The sequence below is a fragment of the Dermacentor variabilis genome, chromosome 11 (genome assembly GCF_050947875.1).
Source record: "Dermacentor variabilis isolate Ectoservices chromosome 11, ASM5094787v1, whole genome shotgun sequence".
Taxonomy (NCBI): Eukaryota; Metazoa; Arthropoda; class Arachnida; order Ixodida; family Ixodidae; genus Dermacentor; species Dermacentor variabilis.
In genome coordinates, this window is record NC_134578.1 from 110,043,767 (window position 1) to 110,064,250 (window position 20,484).

The 20,484-nt window shown below is 45.5% G+C and overlaps 1 protein-coding gene across 1 annotated transcript; it reads left to right on the forward strand.

Annotated features, from left to right (window-relative positions):
- Positions 1-621: 621 nt before the first annotated feature.
- Positions 622-20,201, forward strand: LOC142564027 (TNF receptor-associated factor 6-like). Its single transcript, XM_075674838.1, has 2 exons — positions 622-1,234; positions 18,972-20,201. The coding sequence occupies exons 1-2, from the start codon at positions 893-895 to the stop codon at positions 20,085-20,087; spliced, it is 1,458 nt and encodes a 485-aa protein (XP_075530953.1). The 5' UTR covers positions 622-892; the 3' UTR covers positions 20,088-20,201.
- The last annotated feature ends 283 nt before the right edge of the window (positions 20,202-20,484 follow it).

Sequence of the window (20,484 nt, forward strand, 5' to 3'; positions counted from 1 at the left end):
GGAGTTGGAGGAGCCGAGAGTTGTTTAACCGCCCAGCTTTGCCACAACGCATAGCATCGCCGCTTTCCTTAAACTACATCGGCACATGAATGTCTCAAACACATAAAAAACACTAGAAATCATTTCTAAACAAAATTTTGCGTGTTTTTACAGTGTTCCGCAATTCAAAAGGGATGATAGTTGTTAAAGTTTTTTTTTTTTATCATGTGTTTCACTACAGCGCATTTGCCTCGTCTAGCCACACTGATAACAACGCAGCGGCTCGCCGGCGGCGGCCGCCGTGTCTTCGCTTCATGTAGCGCAGCCCGACGAACATACGGCGTCGCGCTGCGGCTGATTTTCTGCCGCCCGAACTTCGTCGTGAAAGTTCGCTCCGTGTATTCTGGCCTTAACACGGATAACATGCTGACGCCAATTACCAAGACTTTTCTTTCATGTAAAAGGCAATGTCTCTCATAGCAAAATTCCAAGGGAATGCTAAGTGTTCAGCCAAGCATGGAACACAACTTCGCGTATCGAATTTGCAGACATTCTTCTTACGCAAAATTTATGGACAGACACGGCGCGTATATGCACTGTAAAACCAGTAGCCCCGTTCAACGCTACATAGCTTGCGATATCCAAGCCCCAAATTTTATTGACTCTCGTGATTTATGAGAAAGAACTGTGGTTGAGGCATGGCAGCAGAAAGGAGACGACACACCCTTCAACAAGTTCGGCTCGAGCCACCCACACCCCAAGCATACCCGAAGGGAAGGAGCGCGCGCGGCGCCGAGCGAGACGGAGCGAGCGGCGTCCTGGCCTTGAACAGTCAGGAACTGGCCGTAGCATTATCAGAGTGATCGTAGCCTTGGCAACAGCTGACGGGATATAGCGCGTACGCAACGCTTCCATGTTTCCGCAGAATCGTGGGCACGGCGTTTCGCAGTCGACGTATGCGCCGTCCGTCATGGCTTCTCAAGGCAAGCTGTACACGCTGTGCGGTTTTACCGAGGAACTGGACTGGAGACCTTTGCATTTCGTCGAGCCTGTTTCTGCTAACAGAATATGCGGCGCATGTGGTGTGCTGCCCAGAAAGACAGTTTTTCTGCCCTGTCGAGACGTGCTTTGCAAAAACTGCTACGAGCAGTGCTTACTCAACGACAGACACGCCTGTCTACTCGACGGTGACCAGTTTCTTCCAGAGGACGTTGAGTGGAGAGACTTTCCGTTGGAGAACCTGCTGAGGCGCAAGGTAAGAGAGCACGAGTGAGCGAATTCGTGTGTCAGTTTTATCCAGGTCATTTTAGCAAAATGCACTGGATAAATTTAGAAAGTAAAATGGGCATTCTTTTTATAAATAGGGGTGATTTGCTGTTAGAGCTGATGAATCACGTGTAAGGTAGATGAAAGCAAATATGGAAATATTACATACGCGGTAAACCGTGAGGAGAAGCAAATACTTTGACACTGTTGTCTGTATGTATCGTATCCCACTTCTATATCGCTATAAGCCTCACTACTGACTGAAAGCTATGGGAACTCGCGCGCAATCAGATATGTTGAGCGGAGCCAGCAGCGAGTATGCGGCAGCGCTACTGATTTATGAACTGCCCTTCTATTCGCGTAAGCTTACTCGCATCCGTTAGTGCGGCATAGGGTGTACTACTTTCGTTTTTATCGTCTACTTTAATGCAGGCATGTTACACTTTTCCTGTGCTTTTTCTCGTCTGTCTTGTTCTGCGACCTTTTTTTATGCAACTGGTCTTTCACGGCGAAGGAGGCTAGGTTGCGTGTCTTAATCATCAAAAAACGTACTGATTTACTAAATTGTACTCAAATATTTACTGTTATTCTCCAATAAGCCATATTCAAGTACAGTGTTCAACGTTTCAAGCGCGATGCCAGGAGCGTGGGGCTGTCGGCTTGTGTGGGTTTGCACCATGTGCGTTCGACTCGCAGTGCTTTCCAAATCAGTATCGCGAATACCTGCTCCATCCTATACTTAATCGTAAGCGCAAGCTGTGATAACGAAGCCGTGAATAACATGCATGTGCGTCTACAAGTTTACCGCGGAACGGGAGTGTTTTTAATGTTCGTCCATGTTAGCTTCACGGCGACTCAACGAAACCTGTTTGAGGAGAACCGGCCGGCTTCGCTCGCAAATCGGGAGTTCTCCGTGCCGCACAGAGGATTGGTCCTGGACCCACTTCTGTGATGTCAAAATAAAAAAAAATCAGTTTATTTCAGGGCATTTCCTGCGGAGACAGAGCCTAATGGCTGAAATAGCCTGACTGGGCCCCTGCCCCCGTTCAGTTCATAAAGCATTTACGCGTACAATAACATATACAGTAAGGTGCACATTATATTAAAATTACAGTTGCACTCAATTTACAGCCGACGAAGGAAAAAAAGTGACTTCTAATAGATCAGATAAGTAGTATGAAATGCATACATGTGTACATAGATCACGCAGATAGATATACATATAGAAAAGGTCACACAGGATTCATGTGTTAGATAGCTAGTAGACCCTTTATCATGTTACAGATATGTAGAGAACGATTATGTACCAGTACATTGTGCTTACAAAAACAGAAAAAAAAGAAAATCAGGAATGTCATGGACATAGTAGAAAGTAATGTAAAACAGTCTAAAATACACATGCTGTTCTGACAAGGAACGTTTTGTACATTCCTTTAAGTTTACCACGGCTGTCTGCCCAATTTAGTATGTCTTTTCTGTTTATTTAGAATCTGTATAGCTTGATACGTTACCGATTGTTTCCCGTAATTTGTCCTCATCTTCGGAAGCGTCCTCCTATGCTGCCTAAACCCGTACTTATGTTCAACTACCATATCACTGTCTTTGTATATGTTTGTGGTGTGTATATGTTGCACTAATTTATAGAGATAAATTTGATTGGCCATAAGCATGTCGTGTTTCAGAAATAACTCCCTGGTACGTAAGTCACGGTTATCTCCTGCATAATTTTCAAAAATACGTAGCACGCGCTTTTGTAGTACCGTTAATCTATTATAGTTGCGCTGAGTGGTGGCGCCCCATACTTGCGAACAGTAGGCAATCATAGAATATACTAGAGTATAATAAAGAGTTCTTTTTTTAACCGAAGAGGTATTAATGTAGAAATCTTTCTAATACATCCTATTGATCGAGCTATATCGACTATCAAATGGTCGACGTGACATGACCGTAGCAAAGACTCTTGGAACCAAACGCCTAGGAATTTTTGCTCAGGTGTTTGCTGAATAATCTCGGTTCTGTACGTAATATGCATGTCACGTTGGTCGCGTTTATTTGGAGAAGAAAAATGATGTATTTAGTTTTAGAGGCATTTAATTGTAGACAATTATCATTTAGCCATTTGGATAGGTTTTGTAGATAATGATTAGTTTTTTCTTGAAGTTCACGTTTCGTCCGTGAAGTAAAAAATACGTTAGTATCGTCCGCAAACATTACTATATCAAGGGTGTTGTCAATCTGAGTTATGTCATTAATGTATAACAAAAACAGGGTAGGACCTAATACTGATCCTTGGGGTACTCCATTTGTTACATTTAACGACGTCGAGGAATAATTATTAACATCTGTAAATTGGAAGCGTTTCTCAAGGTAGCTGGTTATTAATTTCAATGACATGGCACGTATTCCATAACACTGCAGTTTTAGAAGTAGAATATAATGATTCACCGAATCAAATGCTTTCCGCAAATCTAGAAAGAGACCTAAAGTAAAATTCTTATTTTGAATACTTTGAATAATTTTCTCCTTTACACGAAGTAGTGCCTGTTCAGTTGACTTGTGTTTTTAGTTTGATCCGAATTACGAAATAGATATGATATTATATTTCTCTAAGAACTTTGTTATGCGATCAGTAATTGCCCACTCAAAGACTTGATAAAACAGGTAATACCGATATTGGCCGATAATTTGTAAGGGCGTTTTTGTCTCCGGATTTGTGGATTGGAACAACCCTTGCTATTTTCTGTTGGTCAGGGAAGATAGCAGTATCGAACATTAAGTTGATATAGGTGAGAACGTTTTTTATTACCTTAGAAGCATACTTTACTGGCTCAGCCCTAAATTCATCATAACCAGTGGCGCCATGTTTTATTCTATTAAGTAACTCTTCAGTCTCTTGCGGGGAGACGTGATACAAAACAAACAAATTTGATAAGAACTGATGTGTCTTGTTGGCTGTTGACTGCCTACAATTCCGCTATCTGCCTTTCCTGACTGTATAAAGTACTTATTGAATGTGTTTGCCAAACAGTGCCCAGCTATCGCGTTTCCATTTATCTCAATCTCTTGTACGCTGGTTATGGCATTGTTTCTGCTTGCCAATATGTTTGCTGTTTCCCATATCTTTGTTACATTAGTTTGATGGCGAAGAAACAAACTTTCATAATAATTTTCTTTTGCTTTCTTTACATCTGAAATTAGTTTATTTCGAAGCTTCTTGAAGTCCTTAAATTGGTTTACATCGTGCGTACTAATAAAAGTGTGATACATTTTGTTTTTTTCTCTTATTCTTCCGTATAGTGCAGGATTAATCCAAGGTTTTCTTATTGCTTTCTTATTGTTTCGGCCACATTGTAAAGGAAACGCATCATCATAACTTACATTTAACTTCTTGAAGAATTGCTCGTAAGCATCTTTAGGATCACTGCAGTCATACCCGCTAGTCGAATTTATGGCCTCCACTAACAAAAAAAAGTTTTCAAGCGATTTGTCATTTATCACTCGATATTTGCTTACTACAACATGTCTGCGTGTGAAGTGATCAGCAACACAAAACGCGGGTAGATGATCACTTATGTCGCTAACTATCACTCCGCCTATTATTTCTGATACACTGATATTCGTAACACAGATGTCTATCGCTGTAGCTGTTTTAGGGCCAATGCGTGTGGGAACCGAAATCAAATTTTCACATCCGTATGACATAATCAGGCTCTTGTAATTCATCGCGTACTGGTCATTACTAACTGTATTTATATTTATATCACCACCGGCTGACGAAGACGAAGTTACTCGGTGCTAGAACGCATCTGTCCCAGCTAGCCAGTTTTCGTCAAATTTTCATCAGTCTCTGGGGCATTTTCTGCGTCCTGGCTTGAGGCGATGGACGCGGAACGTTCCGCAGGCCCGTGCTGCCAGAAGTCTGCAACGGCAATCTCTTCTATGAGTCAAGGCACCTGGTCAACCACCAGTGACCGCTCAAGAGAGACTCCTACTCCTGTGGCCATGGATGTAGAGCCTATTGCCGGCCCGTCTGGCATGATCACTACATTAACAAGTTCCTCAAGGAAACGAGGCACCTGGTCCAGCACCAGCGAAGACACAGAGGTCTACTCAATCACAGGTGACGACTCATCTGATGACAGCTTCGTGTCGGTGAGGAGCCGAAGGGCTAAAAGGAGGCTTATCAAGGCGTCGCCACCAGCGAGTACGTCAACCATGCAGGCAGGTAGTGAACGCTGGCCGCACACCATCCTCTTCATGCCAGTGGATTCTTCTGTCAACCTTCGAGTATTGAACAGGCAAGCTCTCTCTGTTTTTCTTGAGGGAAAGCCGCCTAACGAAACCAAGGAAGTCCGGCTGAACACACGAAAGATTGTTCTAGCTGTCGACACAACCCGTGGAACCACGCTGGAGACGCTGCGACAGATAACAGATTTGGGCAACATAAAAGTACGATCGGTCATGCCTATGGATGGGGCCTGCACTGCAGGTGTGATCTACGATGTTGACTTGGCTATTTCGAACTCTGACCTGCCAATTCTGATCAAACCGGCATACGAAGGAATGGTCATCACGCACGTATGCCGACTTGGCAACAGCCGTTGTGTCAAGATTGTGTTCAAGGGGGATTCCATCCCTTCGCACGTAAAGGTCGGTCACTTCCGACATGTCGTACGACGGTTTATCCCAAAGCCGCTTCAATGCCACAAGTGCTTTAAGATCGGACATGTTAAGGGCGCCTACACAAACTCCCCAATATGCCCCCGGTGCGCGGAGTCACACACGGTAGATGTGTGCCGTGCCACAAACTTAAGGTGTGGCACCTGTGAAGGCAGCCATGAAGCGACGTCTAAAGAATGCCCAAGAATCAAAAAAGAGTTCGAAGTTCTGAAGCAAATGGTGAGGGATAACTCAACCCATAGAGAAGCCTCAGGAAAGATCCGGCTTCGACGTCGTCATCGACGGAAACGCTCAAGACAGGGTGGAGCTCGTGCGCCGCTTGCGCCAACGCCATCATCTTCATATGGAACGCCCGAGAGCGCAAGGAGGCCTCAGAGGGGAACTGCTGCCCCCGTGGATGAGTGGCCGGCGCTTGCAAGCTCTCAGTCTTCTAAGGAGCCTCCACGCTTGATGCTCCCATCGAAGCCCGCTTCTGTCGGTGAGGCTTCAACAGTCGACTGCCAAATGATCCCGGCGCTGCGATCCATTGTGAATGTCATCAGGGCCATGCTGACAAGCGTTGACACTCCGTCTGCTCGTAGTGGACTACAAGTGCTCGACGCGCTGAGCCCCGTCCTAGCAAGCCTTGAGTGAAGCCATGACTGACAATCACAAGTCATTTCGTAAGGAGGTCAAAGAAGCGTCGATCCTTCAGTGGAACGCGAGAGGTCTAAGATCTCGCATCGCCGATTTTCGTCAATTTGTTCTCACTAACCACTTTCCAATCATTGTCATCTGTGAACCAAGATTATCCCATCCAAGGAGACTATCCGGCTACGAGACAATATCCTCATCAAGCGACATCAAAAGTAGCAAGGTGGTCGTGTTTATTCGCCGTGAACTCACTTACGTCGTCCAACCGGTGCAACATCATGACGACAATCAGTATGTGTGCATGACTGTTAAAAATAGGAAAGTCACCTTTGCACTCTTGGGGGTGTATCTGTCTCCATCAAGTCGATTTGACACCAAAAGACTAGAAGACATCTTGAAAACACAACCTGGTCCATGGATTATCACTGGGGTTTCAACGCTCACCATACCATTTGGGGAAGCTCAAAGGTTAACGCGACGGGAAGACGACTAGCTTCATTAGCTTCCAACAATAGTCTCTACCTGCTGAATGACGCGATTCCAACATTTCTGCGGGGAATAACGTACAGCAGCTGCCTCGATTTGACTTTCGTCTCCCACCGCCTCGCCAGACATGTTAAGTGGTTTTTGGACATTGAAACGCACGGAAGTGACCACATCCCCACTTACCTCAAGATCAAGGGAATGTCTAACACGTATACGTTCACCACGATACGAAGAATAGATTGGTCTGTCTTTAAATCCCAGATTGAGGACGCTTGTCACAAAGGCCTCTCTTGTGGACTTCAACAAGCTATTAAGAAAACGGCACAGACGGCCACGCGCACACTTACGTGTTCTCCAAGGTATTCTGAATTCGACCAGGAATTGGAGCGGCTTCGTGCGATTCGCCGTCGTGCCGAAAGGAGATATCGACGCACTAAGTAAATTCAGGATCTCAGAACAGCCAGGCGAATGCAAAAGAAGATACAACGGTGCATGGATAAACTAGAGGCTCAGCGTTGGTCGAAATTTTGTGCGTCGCTAGATCCCCGCAAAGCGCTATCTCAAATATGGAGAACTGTGCGAGGTCTACGTTCTGTTCCGGAACAGCGTTTCCCGTTTAAGGCCCTAGCACTATTCCAGCGCCGACAAGAGATTGATGTGGCCGAAGACTTCTGTGCTATGATTGCGGGCCAGCCAAGTCGCACAGGTTCGCTTACATTGAACCGTATTCCAGATTCACGCGATTCACGCATGGATCTGCCTTTCACGACGCAAGAGCTTGACGCGGCGCTCGCCCTCTGTAATCGGTCGTCGTCGCCTGGTCCGGATGACATATCTTACCGCATGCTATGTCACCTTGGTGAACGGGCACGAAGTGCACTCCTTCATATCTATAACGAGTCCTGGCAAGAGGGCAAAGTTCCTCAAGATTGGAAGCTCAGCCGCCTTGTACCGCTTCTTAAGCCTGGCAAGTCTCCCTTAGAGATTACTTCATACCGACCGATTGCACTGGCAAGTTGCGTTGGGAAGGTAATGGAGCGAATGATCCTCGCCAGACTTGAGTGGTATCTTGAACATTACGAAATCTACCCGGACGCCATGGCTGGTTTTCGACGTCACCGATGTTCTATCGACAACGTTATCGATCTGGTAACCTATGTTCAACACCAAAAAACGTGTAAGAGGTTATCTGTCGCAATGTTCTTAGATATAAAGGGAGCCTACGACAACGTTCTTCATGACGCCATACTTGAAGCATTGGAATCGGTGGGCCTAGGCGGTCCATTATATCGTTGGACTCGCAGTTATTTACATAGGCGGTCTCTATTGAAGCTCTACTGAATCTGGCTCAACCTCGGAATATTATACGCACCATGGAGTTCCACAAGGTGGTGTCTTGAGTCCTACGCTTTTCAACCTTGTACTCATTGGTCCCGTGGAACGACTTCCGAACACAGTTAAAATTTCAATGTATGCCGATGACATCTGCATGTGGGCATCTGGTGTGACACGGCCGCAAGTGCGCGCCAGGCTTCAAAAAGCGCCAGGCTTCAAAAAGTTTCTTGGAGGAAATGTCTGGGGTACTTCAGTACATGCAATGATGCAACTGTACAGGACGCTCTTTCTTGGGTATTTGCGATACAGCTTGCCTGTGCTGACCAACACCTGCAGAAGGAATATCCACACACTCGAAAGCGTCCAGGCCCAGGCGCTAAGAGTGTGTCTTGGATTGCCGCGGTGTTTGTCAACGACTGAAACCATTGCGATTGCACACGATTTCCCAGCCAAGACCCATATAGTCATGGAAGCACTCAGAGCACACGTAGGACACCATGCTCGAGCCCCTGCCCATCATCTAGCCTCACTGCTAGAGGATCGACCATGTGCTTCCTTTTGTGAAACTGTCCTGCCCTATTGTGCATACCTTCCATCAGGTTATACAGCTCCAGCGAAAGTTCCGTTTCCACCATGGTGCTTGGCTCTAGCAAAGGTTCGACTTATCGTGCCAGGCATACGAACAAAAGCCCAACTCTCGTCTCCAGCCCTCAAGCAGCTTTCACTGCTCTTGCTGTACGAGACGTACAACGATCATCATCATCTGTATACTGACGCTTCAACCACGGTGAATGGGTGTGCAGGATCGGTGATCTTTCCTGCAAAACCTTCCACCATAAAGATTCGACTCTCTCACCAGACTACATCGACTGCCGCGGAGCTTGCTGCTATTCGTTGTGCACTTCGTGTAATTTCTGAAGAACTACCCAAGAAATGGAGCGTGTTCACTGACTCCAAGGCTGCACTTCATTGTTTGGTTTCTGCCTTACGCCGAGGACCCCACGAACAACTAGTTCTAGAAATCAGACTGCTGCTTCACCACCTCGTCGAGCAAGGACACGACATCACGTTGCAGTGGATTCCAAGCCACTGTGGCATAATGGGCAATGAACTTGCCGACGCAGCAGAACGATCTGCACATGAGAAGGGCTTGCAAGACTCCATTCCATTCTCAAGAACAGACAGTGCAACGAAAATTCGTGTGCTTGCAAATGAATCCATCAAAACTTTATGGAACACACCAAGCTTACAGCATACACGTTTACACCGACTGGACCCATCCCTTCGAGTTCGACCCCCATCTGGACTCTCCCGACTAGAAACAGCAGTACTTTGCCGACTGTGGCTTGGTGTCGCCTACACAAGATCCTTCGCCTTCCGAGTCGGTATGGACGACAGCGCGGCTTGCAGACACTGCGGCGGCGAGGAGACCATCGAACACGTGCTCTGTCATTGTCCTCAATACAGCGCGCACCGGCTGTCACTAGCGACCACGTTGGCACGCCTTGACGACAGGCCACTTTCAGAACAGTTAGTTTTGGAATGCCGACGTGAACTGTCGTCTCAGCAAAAGTCGGTCAAGGCTTTGTTGACTTTTCTACGTGACAGTGGCCTATTAGAAAGACTATAAGGACCCCATTTCATCCCTTTTCATATTTTTTTCTCACGCTTTTATTTTTGTCACGCTCTTCTTTCTGTCATTACTTCCCCTAGTGCAGGGTAGCAAACCGGAGGTCTTAAGTCTGGTTAACCTCCCTGCCTTTCTCTCATTTGCATCTCTCTCTATATATATCACCACCAACACAAAAGGTAACTTGCTTGTCTGAAAAACCTGCATCAATTGCTCAAGAAAATTTAAGAACTCGCATTTAGAACCAGCTGGTTGCCTATATATGGCAGCAAGCTGCAATTGAGATGTTTTTATAACTAAGCATTCAACATATACATTTCTAATTGTGTACTCCTCAATAATGGTCTAAGCATAGCTATGGCTGATATATACCGCCACACCCCCTCCTCTTTTCCCTACGCGGTCCAAGCGTATGCAGGTGTAATTATTAATGACGGGTGTATCATCAGTAATCGTCAGCCAAGTCTCCGTAAGAACAATGACTTCAAATCTCAGAACGAGAGACTCCAAGAAAATTTGTAGGCTGTCAAGCTTGTTTTTTATGCTTCTAATGTTGAAATGAATCAGAGAGAAGTTACTTTGCTTGGTCTTAAATGCGGTGTTAAATACTTCTGCTGTGTATACATCACACGTACTCATCTACAGTAAAGAGAAAGCAAGCTTATAATTAGCTGATACAATCTTTAGTTAACTTTGGCAAGGTCATCGGAAGAAGTTATTCACAGGACAGGACTATCTTCGTCTTTCCTTGCTAGGATGTTGCCACCTGCTGTCCACACAAACTTCCATTTGAGCTCTTTCTTCTTTGCCACTGTTGCTCCAAGTAACTGCTTGTTGTGGCGTGTCAAATGTTCATTGACGAAAATTGCACTGTTAACACCAACCAGGCCAACGTCTTTTGCGCCAATTCTCATTTTCTTAGCCTCGGCTAATATCGAGTCTCTCTTAGCACACCTCGCAGAACGAACAATGTTCTTGATTGTTGAGTTCGCAGTTGGAACTCTATGTAATATATCAATGTCCCTCTCATCGACTGCCTCTCTATTTCGCAGATTTTTCGAATGGCTACTAAAGAGTCGCACTCGTCCGGAACACCCTTTATTTCAAGGTTCTTACTTGTTTGATATTGTTCCAACTCTTGTAATTTCAGAGATAACTGCTTGTTTTCAGCTTTTAGTTTTTGATTCTCAGACACCAAGCTTTTTAATTCATCTCTTAGTGCCTTTAGATCCCGGGTCACGTCTTTGACATCGTCACACGTGTCACTGCAGTGCTGAACAAACTTTCTCAGGTCCCTGAGTTCAGCACGCATTTCCCGCTTAAATTGTGCAAACAAGCCTGCAACATCACTTTCCCCTTCTTTCCCTTTCCCCGGCGTCATTGTACGATAGTACAGGTATCAATCCAATCACTTTCATACAAAAAAAAAGGACAACGACAACAGGCGTGTTCGGCAGCAGCGCAGAGTTGCAAAGACGATTTCAAAGCAAATAGACAGTATTTCTCACCTGCAAAGGATGCAGAATTGTCTTTAGCGTGTGCACACTTCAATGCGCTGCTGCCGAACTGGACGCCTGGGCTCAGGGGGACCGTATTTAAGCCGTCCGCCGTCGGGAAGGTACAGCGACGACCCCAGCTATCTTCGTCACGTGGTAGAGCCTTGACAGTCGCAAGTCGCAGATCTTGCCTGTAGCGCTGATTGTCTCGGCCGTTTGTTGAAATGGCTGCAAATGAAGCAGAATTGTCTTTAGCGTGTGTACACTTCAACGCGCTGCCGCCGAACTGGACGCCTGGGCTCAGGGGGACCGTATTTAAGCCTTCCGCCGTCGGGAAGCTACAGCGACGCCCCCAGCTATCTTCGTCACGTGGTAGAGCCTTGATGGTCGCAGATCTTGCCTGTAGCGCTTATTGTTTCGGCCGCTTCTTGAGATGGCTGCAAAGGATGCAGAATTGTCTTAAGCGTGTGCACACTTCAACGCGCTGCCGCCGAACTGGACGCCTGGGCTCAGGGGGACCGTATTTTAGCCTTCCGCCGTCGGGAAGGTACAGCGACGCCCCCAGCTATCTTCGTCACGTGGTAGAATCGTGACGGTCGCAGATCTTGCCTGTAGCGCTGATTATCTCGGCCGCTGCTTTGGATGGCTGCAAAGGATGCAGAATTGTCTTTAGCGTGTACACACTTCAATGCGCTGCCACCGAACACAGCAGTCACACACGGATGTGGCCTAATGGTAGCAGAGGCATGGCCGCAATGGCTACGCTCTGGCCTCACCGGCAGCCGCACTACCGCCGACCACCCGCCGTGGTCGCTTAGTGGCTTTGCTGCAGCGGTGGCGGCGTTTCAATGGGAGCAAGTGCACATTAAAAATACGAGGCCTTCTAAATTAATCTCCGTGTTGGTAGCTTGCATCTGTTGAGAGGGATCGCTGGAGACGCCAAGCGCATGCAAATACCAGTGTCGCCGCATCTTTAATCGAGAGAGGCATCTGGACCATTTCTCACGAAGTGTCCTGTCCACATTTGCCACCAAGGCCAGCTTGGACGCTGCTTTGTATTTCGCAGTGGGATGGTAGCCACGGCAGCACAACGATGTGGTGCAGTTAGCAAGCTTTATTGCATAGGCGTCTCATGTCTATTGCGAGGTTCGTGCATGCGTGGCGACTTCTGGAACCGCAGGGCTGCTCTTGAGTCGGTGAAGGTTGCCGTAGACTCAATCTGTCTGCTCTATGACGCAAATAAAATCGTCCCACAGTGCAGCTAGTTCAGTGGCTGCAGCTGAAGGGCGGTGACTGATAGAGGGAGGATTTGGTAACACTCGAAGGAATTCTGCGCACCAACGTTAGATGATGTAGGCGCGTCCGTCGTGATGTAAACGACTCAAGGCGCCATCGCCACGCCACGGCGCGTCCGCCTCTTTAGCGGCTTCTACAATATTCAACAACCCATCAGCGCGATCCAACCTTGCTCAAGGTGGCGATACCGTCGTCAAATCATGTGACCAATGTGGCCACGTGATTCGTGATGCCGGGCAGCCGGGCGAGCCGGGCATAGTCGCGTCGTCATGGCGTCGTCACGTCACCGCACTCGCATTGCGCTGTGGTGTGTTTGCGGCTGTTCTGAATGTGCTGCCGCTGCCCTTTGCTATGTAAGTGTTGCAGTGTTGTGCTGTCAAGAAAACGATATTCTGTGATCAGTTTGGGTTGTGCGATATGTTTGTGTGGTTTTAATTTTGTAATCAGTAGTGTTTTCAATTGGTATGTGACCAAGGCGGCCACGTTATTCGTGAAGCCGGGCATAGTTGCGTTATCGCACTCGCATGGCACTATAGTCTGTTTGCGACTGTTCTGAATGTGCTGCCGCTGCCCTTTGTCATGAAAGTGTTGCAGTGCTTTGCTGTCAAGAAAACGACATTCTGTGATTATGTTTGAGCCGGGCATAATAGCGTTATCGCACTTGCATTGCGCTGTGGATGATAGCGGCTGTTCTGAATGTGCAGTTCGGTTAGTTTGTTAGTTTGGGTTGTGCGATCTGTTTGTGTAGTTTAATTTGGAAATCAGTAGTGTTTTCTATTGGAGGGCGCGGAGTGGAGGGCACTAATCAGCTCTTCAAGTTTATTGTCATGTTATGTGAGGCGCCTTTTCACTGACGCTGTAATTAAGGCGTTAAGGGCAGTATAAGGACGAAAGTTAGAGGGACGAAATCGTGCCTGTGTGTCCCTAGCGTCGGGATTGGCCGCTATGCGTGATCCTAACAAGAAAGCACTTGCAGAATGCGAAGAATTTCTGTCTGCGCACCTTGCCGATCTCCGCAATAGAGCCGTCATTGTGGTATTTTAGTCTCCCGTTAAGCAAGAGTGTTGCAGACAAGGGAACAGGTTCAAACAGGCTTTATTTTATTATTCAGTACTAGTGCGGTATCCCAAAAGGTGAGGTCAAGTGCTCGCCCTATTTTCTTCCCTCGCGCTACAGCGCACTGACAGAATTTTGCGTGCACCATACCATGCTTTTATCGTTTGCGCTTCAGGTTCTCGATTGCGTTTTCCCCCCTTTACCCACGTGATGGGTATTTCATGGTATTACCGGGTACCAGATGTGTCCATATATTGTGTCCAATATATGAAACGGCCAAATTCGATTTTATTTGACACCTCAAATGGTAGCAATGTATTGAGTCCCTTGTAGCTTTGTGCTTGTTATCAATCTTACTATTTGGCGAATGGATACAGCATGTACGCTGCATAACTCGCTTGTGGATACTCCGTACGTGAGTCGAGTATGCCCTTGGTATAAAATAACTTGTATGCTTTAGGTAGTACGATTGTTTGCAGTTTGGGACATGTGTCGCAATGTACGCTGTGCGCCTTCGCGCTTTACTTCGTCGGCGGCCTGCCGAGTTCGTGCGGGTGCCATGTGTGCGCATGGAGTTCGCGAAGCGCTCTCGCAGTTTTATATATATATATATATATATATATATATATATATATATATATATATATATATATATATATATATATATATATATATATATATACATGTGTTCTGTTCGCGCGCTTCGCACAACAGGGCATGTCGCAGTTCTTTGTCCTTGTGCAGCACATTTTCCTAGCGTACGTCTGTGCATTATTTGATACCGGTTTCACACGAGGCTTTTTTAGCCGCTATCCAGTCCGTTAGAAATCGAATTTCTCGGCCTTAATTGGCTCCTCTGCGCAAGCTACGAGAGTGAGCCAGTCGCTTTGATAATTTCGATCCGGATCGGGCTTGATCGCGATCGAGAGTGGTCGTGTGACACCGGTTTTACACATGGCTCCCACATAGGGAACACTTTAAGTTCAATGCTACTGAGTGAAGAGCAAGTGCATATATATGCCAGTGGTGGTATGTGGGCAAGTCTTTCTCGTGAAGCCAATACTTGTGCATTCAAAACATTTCAATTACCAGCGTAGTGCATCAATGTGCCTACTTCGACAAAATGGAGCACCAGCGCAGACATCTGGGCATACCTGTCCAGGGCAGCAAGTGTGTCTACATTGAAACCACTACCAGCATGTGCGGCAGTTCTATTTCCAGCAGCGGGACTGCACAATAATCAGTAGGGTGCTCTCAAGCTGTTTATCTATGAAGCTCTGCCTGGACGGTGTGCCAAATATTTTTGGACGTGAAAGTGGGGGTGACTTGGTAAACATCAGTGGAACTGTGCGTGGACTTTTTGGCAATTGTTTTTGGATGTGAAAGTTTGAGCGAACTGGCAAACAATTTGCTCTGGGCTACATGTGTTAAACGTTTTTTCTCATTCAGAGTGCTTTTCTTTACTTTAGGAGACTGGAGATGTGCGCAAAGTGTGACATGTCAGTGTGCTAATTAATGTATTTGCTTGTTTGCAAATTATTCGTTGCAACTTTGTTTTTGCCAGAGAGGTACAACTTTGCCTCTTGTAAAGGGCTTTTTAGATAAAACACTTACGATTTATTATGACCATTGCTTCCTTTGTTACACAAATGCAGCTTCCAGTGCATTCCAGTTTATTTCCATGTTTATGTAGGTTTCTAATATGAGGCTTGCGCATTCATTTCTCACGTTCTGGAGTGGCAAGATGCAGCATTACTGTCTCATCGTTCGCTGTACTACAGTAGCGTTCACTTGTTACACTGAATCCCCCGTTTAAGTATTCTGTACTAATTTCACTTTATTGCTTTTTTGTTGTATGGTTATTTTTTCTCGCCATTACCTTCTTTGATATATCCTAAAGGCAATATTCCCAATTTTGCATTGTTCGCATTTTTTTAATTTTTGTCACAGGATTGTTTTATGATGGTATGCCGTGGTATTTCTTTTTGTGCTCTTTTCAAGCTTCTAGCTGATTGGTAACATCGCTTGGAGGCACTTACCATCCGATTCATACTCTTGCATTTTTCAGTCTACTTCTTCCATTCGCTCCGATGTCACTTCTGCATAACTCTAGTCCATCTAATAGCACGTGCACTTTACTATGATAAATTAGACACTTTAGTACACTCCAGATTTTTCTGTTCAATTTTGTATGTGTACTTGGAATTTTGTTTATGTACTAGTGAATGTTCACTTTCGAGTTCATTACGAATTCTTTCTGCGACTTTTGCCATTGTTGATATACTTTTACTTCTATTTGCATTTCTCACACAGTTTGTTCGAACCTTGCATAAGCATTACATTTTAATAAAGTGTTTTTGCTTTGTCACAATGTTCTCATTTCATGCACTCTTGGCATGAAGGGCTTGGTCTGGCCACCTGCCAAGACGTGGCCATTTGTTCTTTGCAGGATGTCATTCCCATTGTGGGTGTAAGCATCTTAGATTACTAAAGGCGGTATTAAGGATTTATTATTTCTAACAGGCTCATTTTCGTGCGACTTGGTCGAGGATGCGCCGGCCATGCGGGGAACAGTGCTTGGCACTGCGCCATGGCTCTTACAGTCGACACCGACGCTTCTACTCATCTAGGGCGCGATTGGAGATGGTTGTTCGAAACGCCCGATCAGTTTCACCTCACGCGATTGGCCTAGGCCGTGCGGCTGACGACATCTGCGCGGCATAGGCCAGTCGCGTGAGGCGAAACTAAACGGGTGTTTTGAACAACGATGCCTGATCGCGCCCGTCACCCGCGAAAGTTAGCTTCAGATGATCGTAAACCTTTCAAGACCGCTTCTAGACCAGCTTTTTGATAACGTCCTAAAAACGTTTAGAAATTGGTTACGAATAGTTTTGGCAAAGGGATTACTTGTGTCTTTCCCAATCCTATTTCTAGACCAGCTTTTCGAATACGTCTTGCAGACCTGTTCTAGATCGTCTCAAGAAAGCAATTAAGCCGGACATTAGCAGAGATATACGACGTTTTCCCGCCGAAGTTCTCTCATTCGTGTCTTCTTTAACCCGTTCTTATCGTCTTGGATAAACGCTACGAAAACGTTACGTATCTCTTTTGTGCTACCTTTGTCTCGCTCTTGAACCTAGGCACGAAAGTGACATTGGACCACGAAGGACTTTTACACGTTGGTTCTGTCGGCATCGAAGGGCTTTGACAATTCAGCGAGACCAAGCTCAGCACCACAGTACTGCTACGTGAAGCAAGCGAGTAACCCGAAACTGTGGCAGCAAAGCGCATGTGTACTCGAAGAAACTCCTGCTGCAGAAGAACTGGAATCGATAGGCGTGTGCTTTCGGCTGCAAGGGCGGCACGCTTTTCTGGCGACATCGTTAGACTTCGCGCGAATAGAAATGTTTTAATGGAATTCATAGCTTTCTGGAAACTTGTTCGTAAGACGCACCTGTTGCTACCCCAGCGCCATATTCGGATGTCATCGGTACATAAAGAGATTTCAACCGCCGTGAGAATGCACCTCTCCAGTCCAATTAGAGAGACATTAGATACCGTCGGATTTGAAACACCGCACTGGGAAGCTCCTCGATGCAGTGTGTGCGGAGCTGTATCACGAGAAGATATCGACACGGACAAGCACAGAGTTTCAACTAAATCTTTTCTTGAGTCAGAGGCATTATTATAAGGAGTTCACGGCTCATGTGCAATGAAGCAACAAACCAAAAGAAAACCATTGAGACCAGGTGAGCACGTATCTTTGTTGCTTCATTGCGAATGTGTAGTAGACTCTTTATATTTACGCCTCTGACCGAAATAAAATTCTGTTGAACGTTTGGGCTTGTCCGTGTCGGTATACTGTCGTCGCCAGTATTTATTTTAACAGAACACGCTCTGCACTGATTAAGATGATCATAGCGGCGACCTGTATAAGGGATGCATTGAAGCACCCCTGCGAGCGCGAGATCGAGCAATGCCTTCTTTCTTTAATTTGGACAGCATGGTTGTCGGGAGCGGCTTTTCCCCGTTGTCTTATCACTTGAGTATGTGAAACCATCTAGCAAAAAGAAAAAGGCATAGGTTGCGAACCAGCACGCGAAGAAAGCCACAAGAGACCAGTGCAGTGATCTTATCGCACAACTTGAGGAAAGTATTCAACAGTTATAATGAGAATTTACATTCCAGTGCCCCTTGCAAGCTGTGTACTGTGTGTAGTCGAGTGGAAGAACACGATAGACCCCAGTGCACCACCTATTGTAAAACAAGGTTTACAGACCGTACGGAGAACGTCATTTCCCAGATACGACTTAGCTGTGCTTAGGTGTCTGTAGGACAAACGGAACAGTGTTTCAATGATCCAGCACGTTAGTACTGCAATAACGTGAAGAATGGGCATGAAAGGTATTTAGCGAGCCCATTAGAATAAGAGCGCGTGCACTCCCATGTTTTAGAAGACGATGTTTCCAGGGAAACTCAAATCTAGAGAGAGAAATTATACAGGCATTATGTATAATAGAAACTGTAGCCTGTAGCCTGTTGACGGTAGCTTCGTAATATGTCTTTGGTGGAATCAGAAAAATAAATACACATTTTGCATGACGGAGAATGACTGCCATGTGCATGCCTTCGTATGCGCAGGTCAATACAGGGATGGATATATAAAGGCTAGAGTTCTTGAAATAGCAATTCGATTGGTGGCCCGCTTGTGTTCTGAGGTATCTGTGCGTCCTTGGGTCAATAGCGCCATTTGAGTGTAATTATCTGAATTGAAATATTTATTCCGTGCAGCCTGTTACCTTCGTAGTATACGCATCGCTCTACGTAAGCGTTTTCCGCAAAAAAATTAACACGATTAGTGAAAATCCTTCTTTAAGCCAAACAGCAATAGTTCATGTAATGTCGCACTCAAATGAGGTTGTCGCTGCCGCATTTCTTATTTCTTCCGAACCATTTCTGTCTGCAGTATGGTCAACATCTTAAAAGAACATTATTTAGTGCTCGTGTGACAGGAAGTTCGAAGGTACTATATAACATGGAATATGTTAGAATGGAAAATAATATAAAGATCCTATGGAAAATTGCTTAAACGCTTTTTCTTTCTTTCCTTTCAGATAAAATGTTGGAATGAAGAACGCGGCTGCGACGTTGTTTTGCCTGCATCAGAGTTGAACAAGCATTTTTGCAGTGACTGTGAGCACCACGCTACATCGTGCCCTAAATGTTCAAAGCTGGTGCTGCGTAGTAATGTGTCCGCGCATTTACAGAGCAAATGCCGAGACTACGCGGTGTCTCTGACGTCCGGTGTTGTAGAAAAGTCACACAGTGAAGAAAAAGCGATGATGATGGCTCGGAATGAAAGCTTAGACGTGGGAGTTTCTGACATAAAGCACAGGCTAGATGAAGTTATTAATGGTCACACTGTCCAAAATGACCGGCTAAATGATATATCACATTGCATAAACACGGTCAAAGAAGCACTGCTACAAAGGCCAAGTGGAAACAGTTCGTTGGATCACCTTACTTCACAATGTACAGTTACGTTATCTTCAGTTAGAGAAGTCGAGAAAAGATTGATTGACCACAGCGAAGAGACACGTGTGCTTTTAGGCACCTTAACGGATTCAATAAAAGAGCTGAAGGAAGTGTTGCAGGACACCGCAAGGACATTCGCCATAAACTGTGTGGGAAGCGTTGCTGGTATTGGTGGAGTGAAGGACACTGAAAAGAAAGGAGGAGATAGCACATTGCATAAAGAGCTGGCCTTACACACAATAAATATTAACCGATATGAGTTCATGGCTAAGGGATACGAAGCAATGAAAAACAGAGCATATTCTGAAGGCCATCATATTTGCTCGGAAAAAAATATATACCTATCTGGCTATCACGTGTCGCCAGGAGTGTACTTCAAGAAAGCGGGAGATCACGTGTTACTGTATCCTCGTATTCAGCTGCACAAGGGTGTGATCGACGAATTTCTTCAGTGGCCTTTCAGTCAGATCATTCGGGTGACCGTCAAGCATCCGTCCCACAGCAAACAGTGCCAGAAGGTGTGGAACACTAACAGTAGCCTTGAGTTCTTTGGAAGACCCGGAGAAATAGACAACGATCGCGCTTACGCCACATCCACTTCATTTAGCCTAAATAATCTTGAACGTGAAGGGTACGTCTCGGAGGACATGCTTCACGTAGTGTGGGAGCTTCTTCCGAAGCCCGTAGCAGAATGAATGAGGGGAATTTTGCGTATTTCATTAAATACACATGCCGTTTTGTTTCCTAGAAACAAATTTCCCTCTTCCAGATGCCTTAGTTGACAGCAAAATAAAGCTTCGTTCTTTTTTCAATAATTTTTCAATGTGTGCTTATCTACCCGACATCGCTTTACTGTGAGTGTATAAAATTCCCTTTCAACTGTGTATTGTTCCATTCAGAACTGTATGTGTCGGTGACTCGCAGGAAGAGAGAATTCAAAATATTCCATCATGGGTGATATTTGCTGTTGATATATATATATATATATATATATATATATATATATATATATATATATATATATATTAGCCAAACTTCAAAAACGTTAGAGACGATGCCTTCAGGGCTGCAACAAAAAGCTTGCATTTCTGG

What these genes read in the sequence shown, in the direction of transcription:
- LOC142564027 (XM_075674838.1), top strand. Translation starts at nt 893, where the DNA reads ATGTTTCCGCAGAATCGTGGGCACGGCGTTTCGCAGTCGACGTATGCG. An exon ending in AGAACCTGCTGAGGCGCAAG is followed by an intron (nt 1,235 to 18,971) that starts GTAAGAGAGCAC and finishes CTTTCCTTTCAG; the next exon opens with ATAAAATGTTGGAATGAAGA.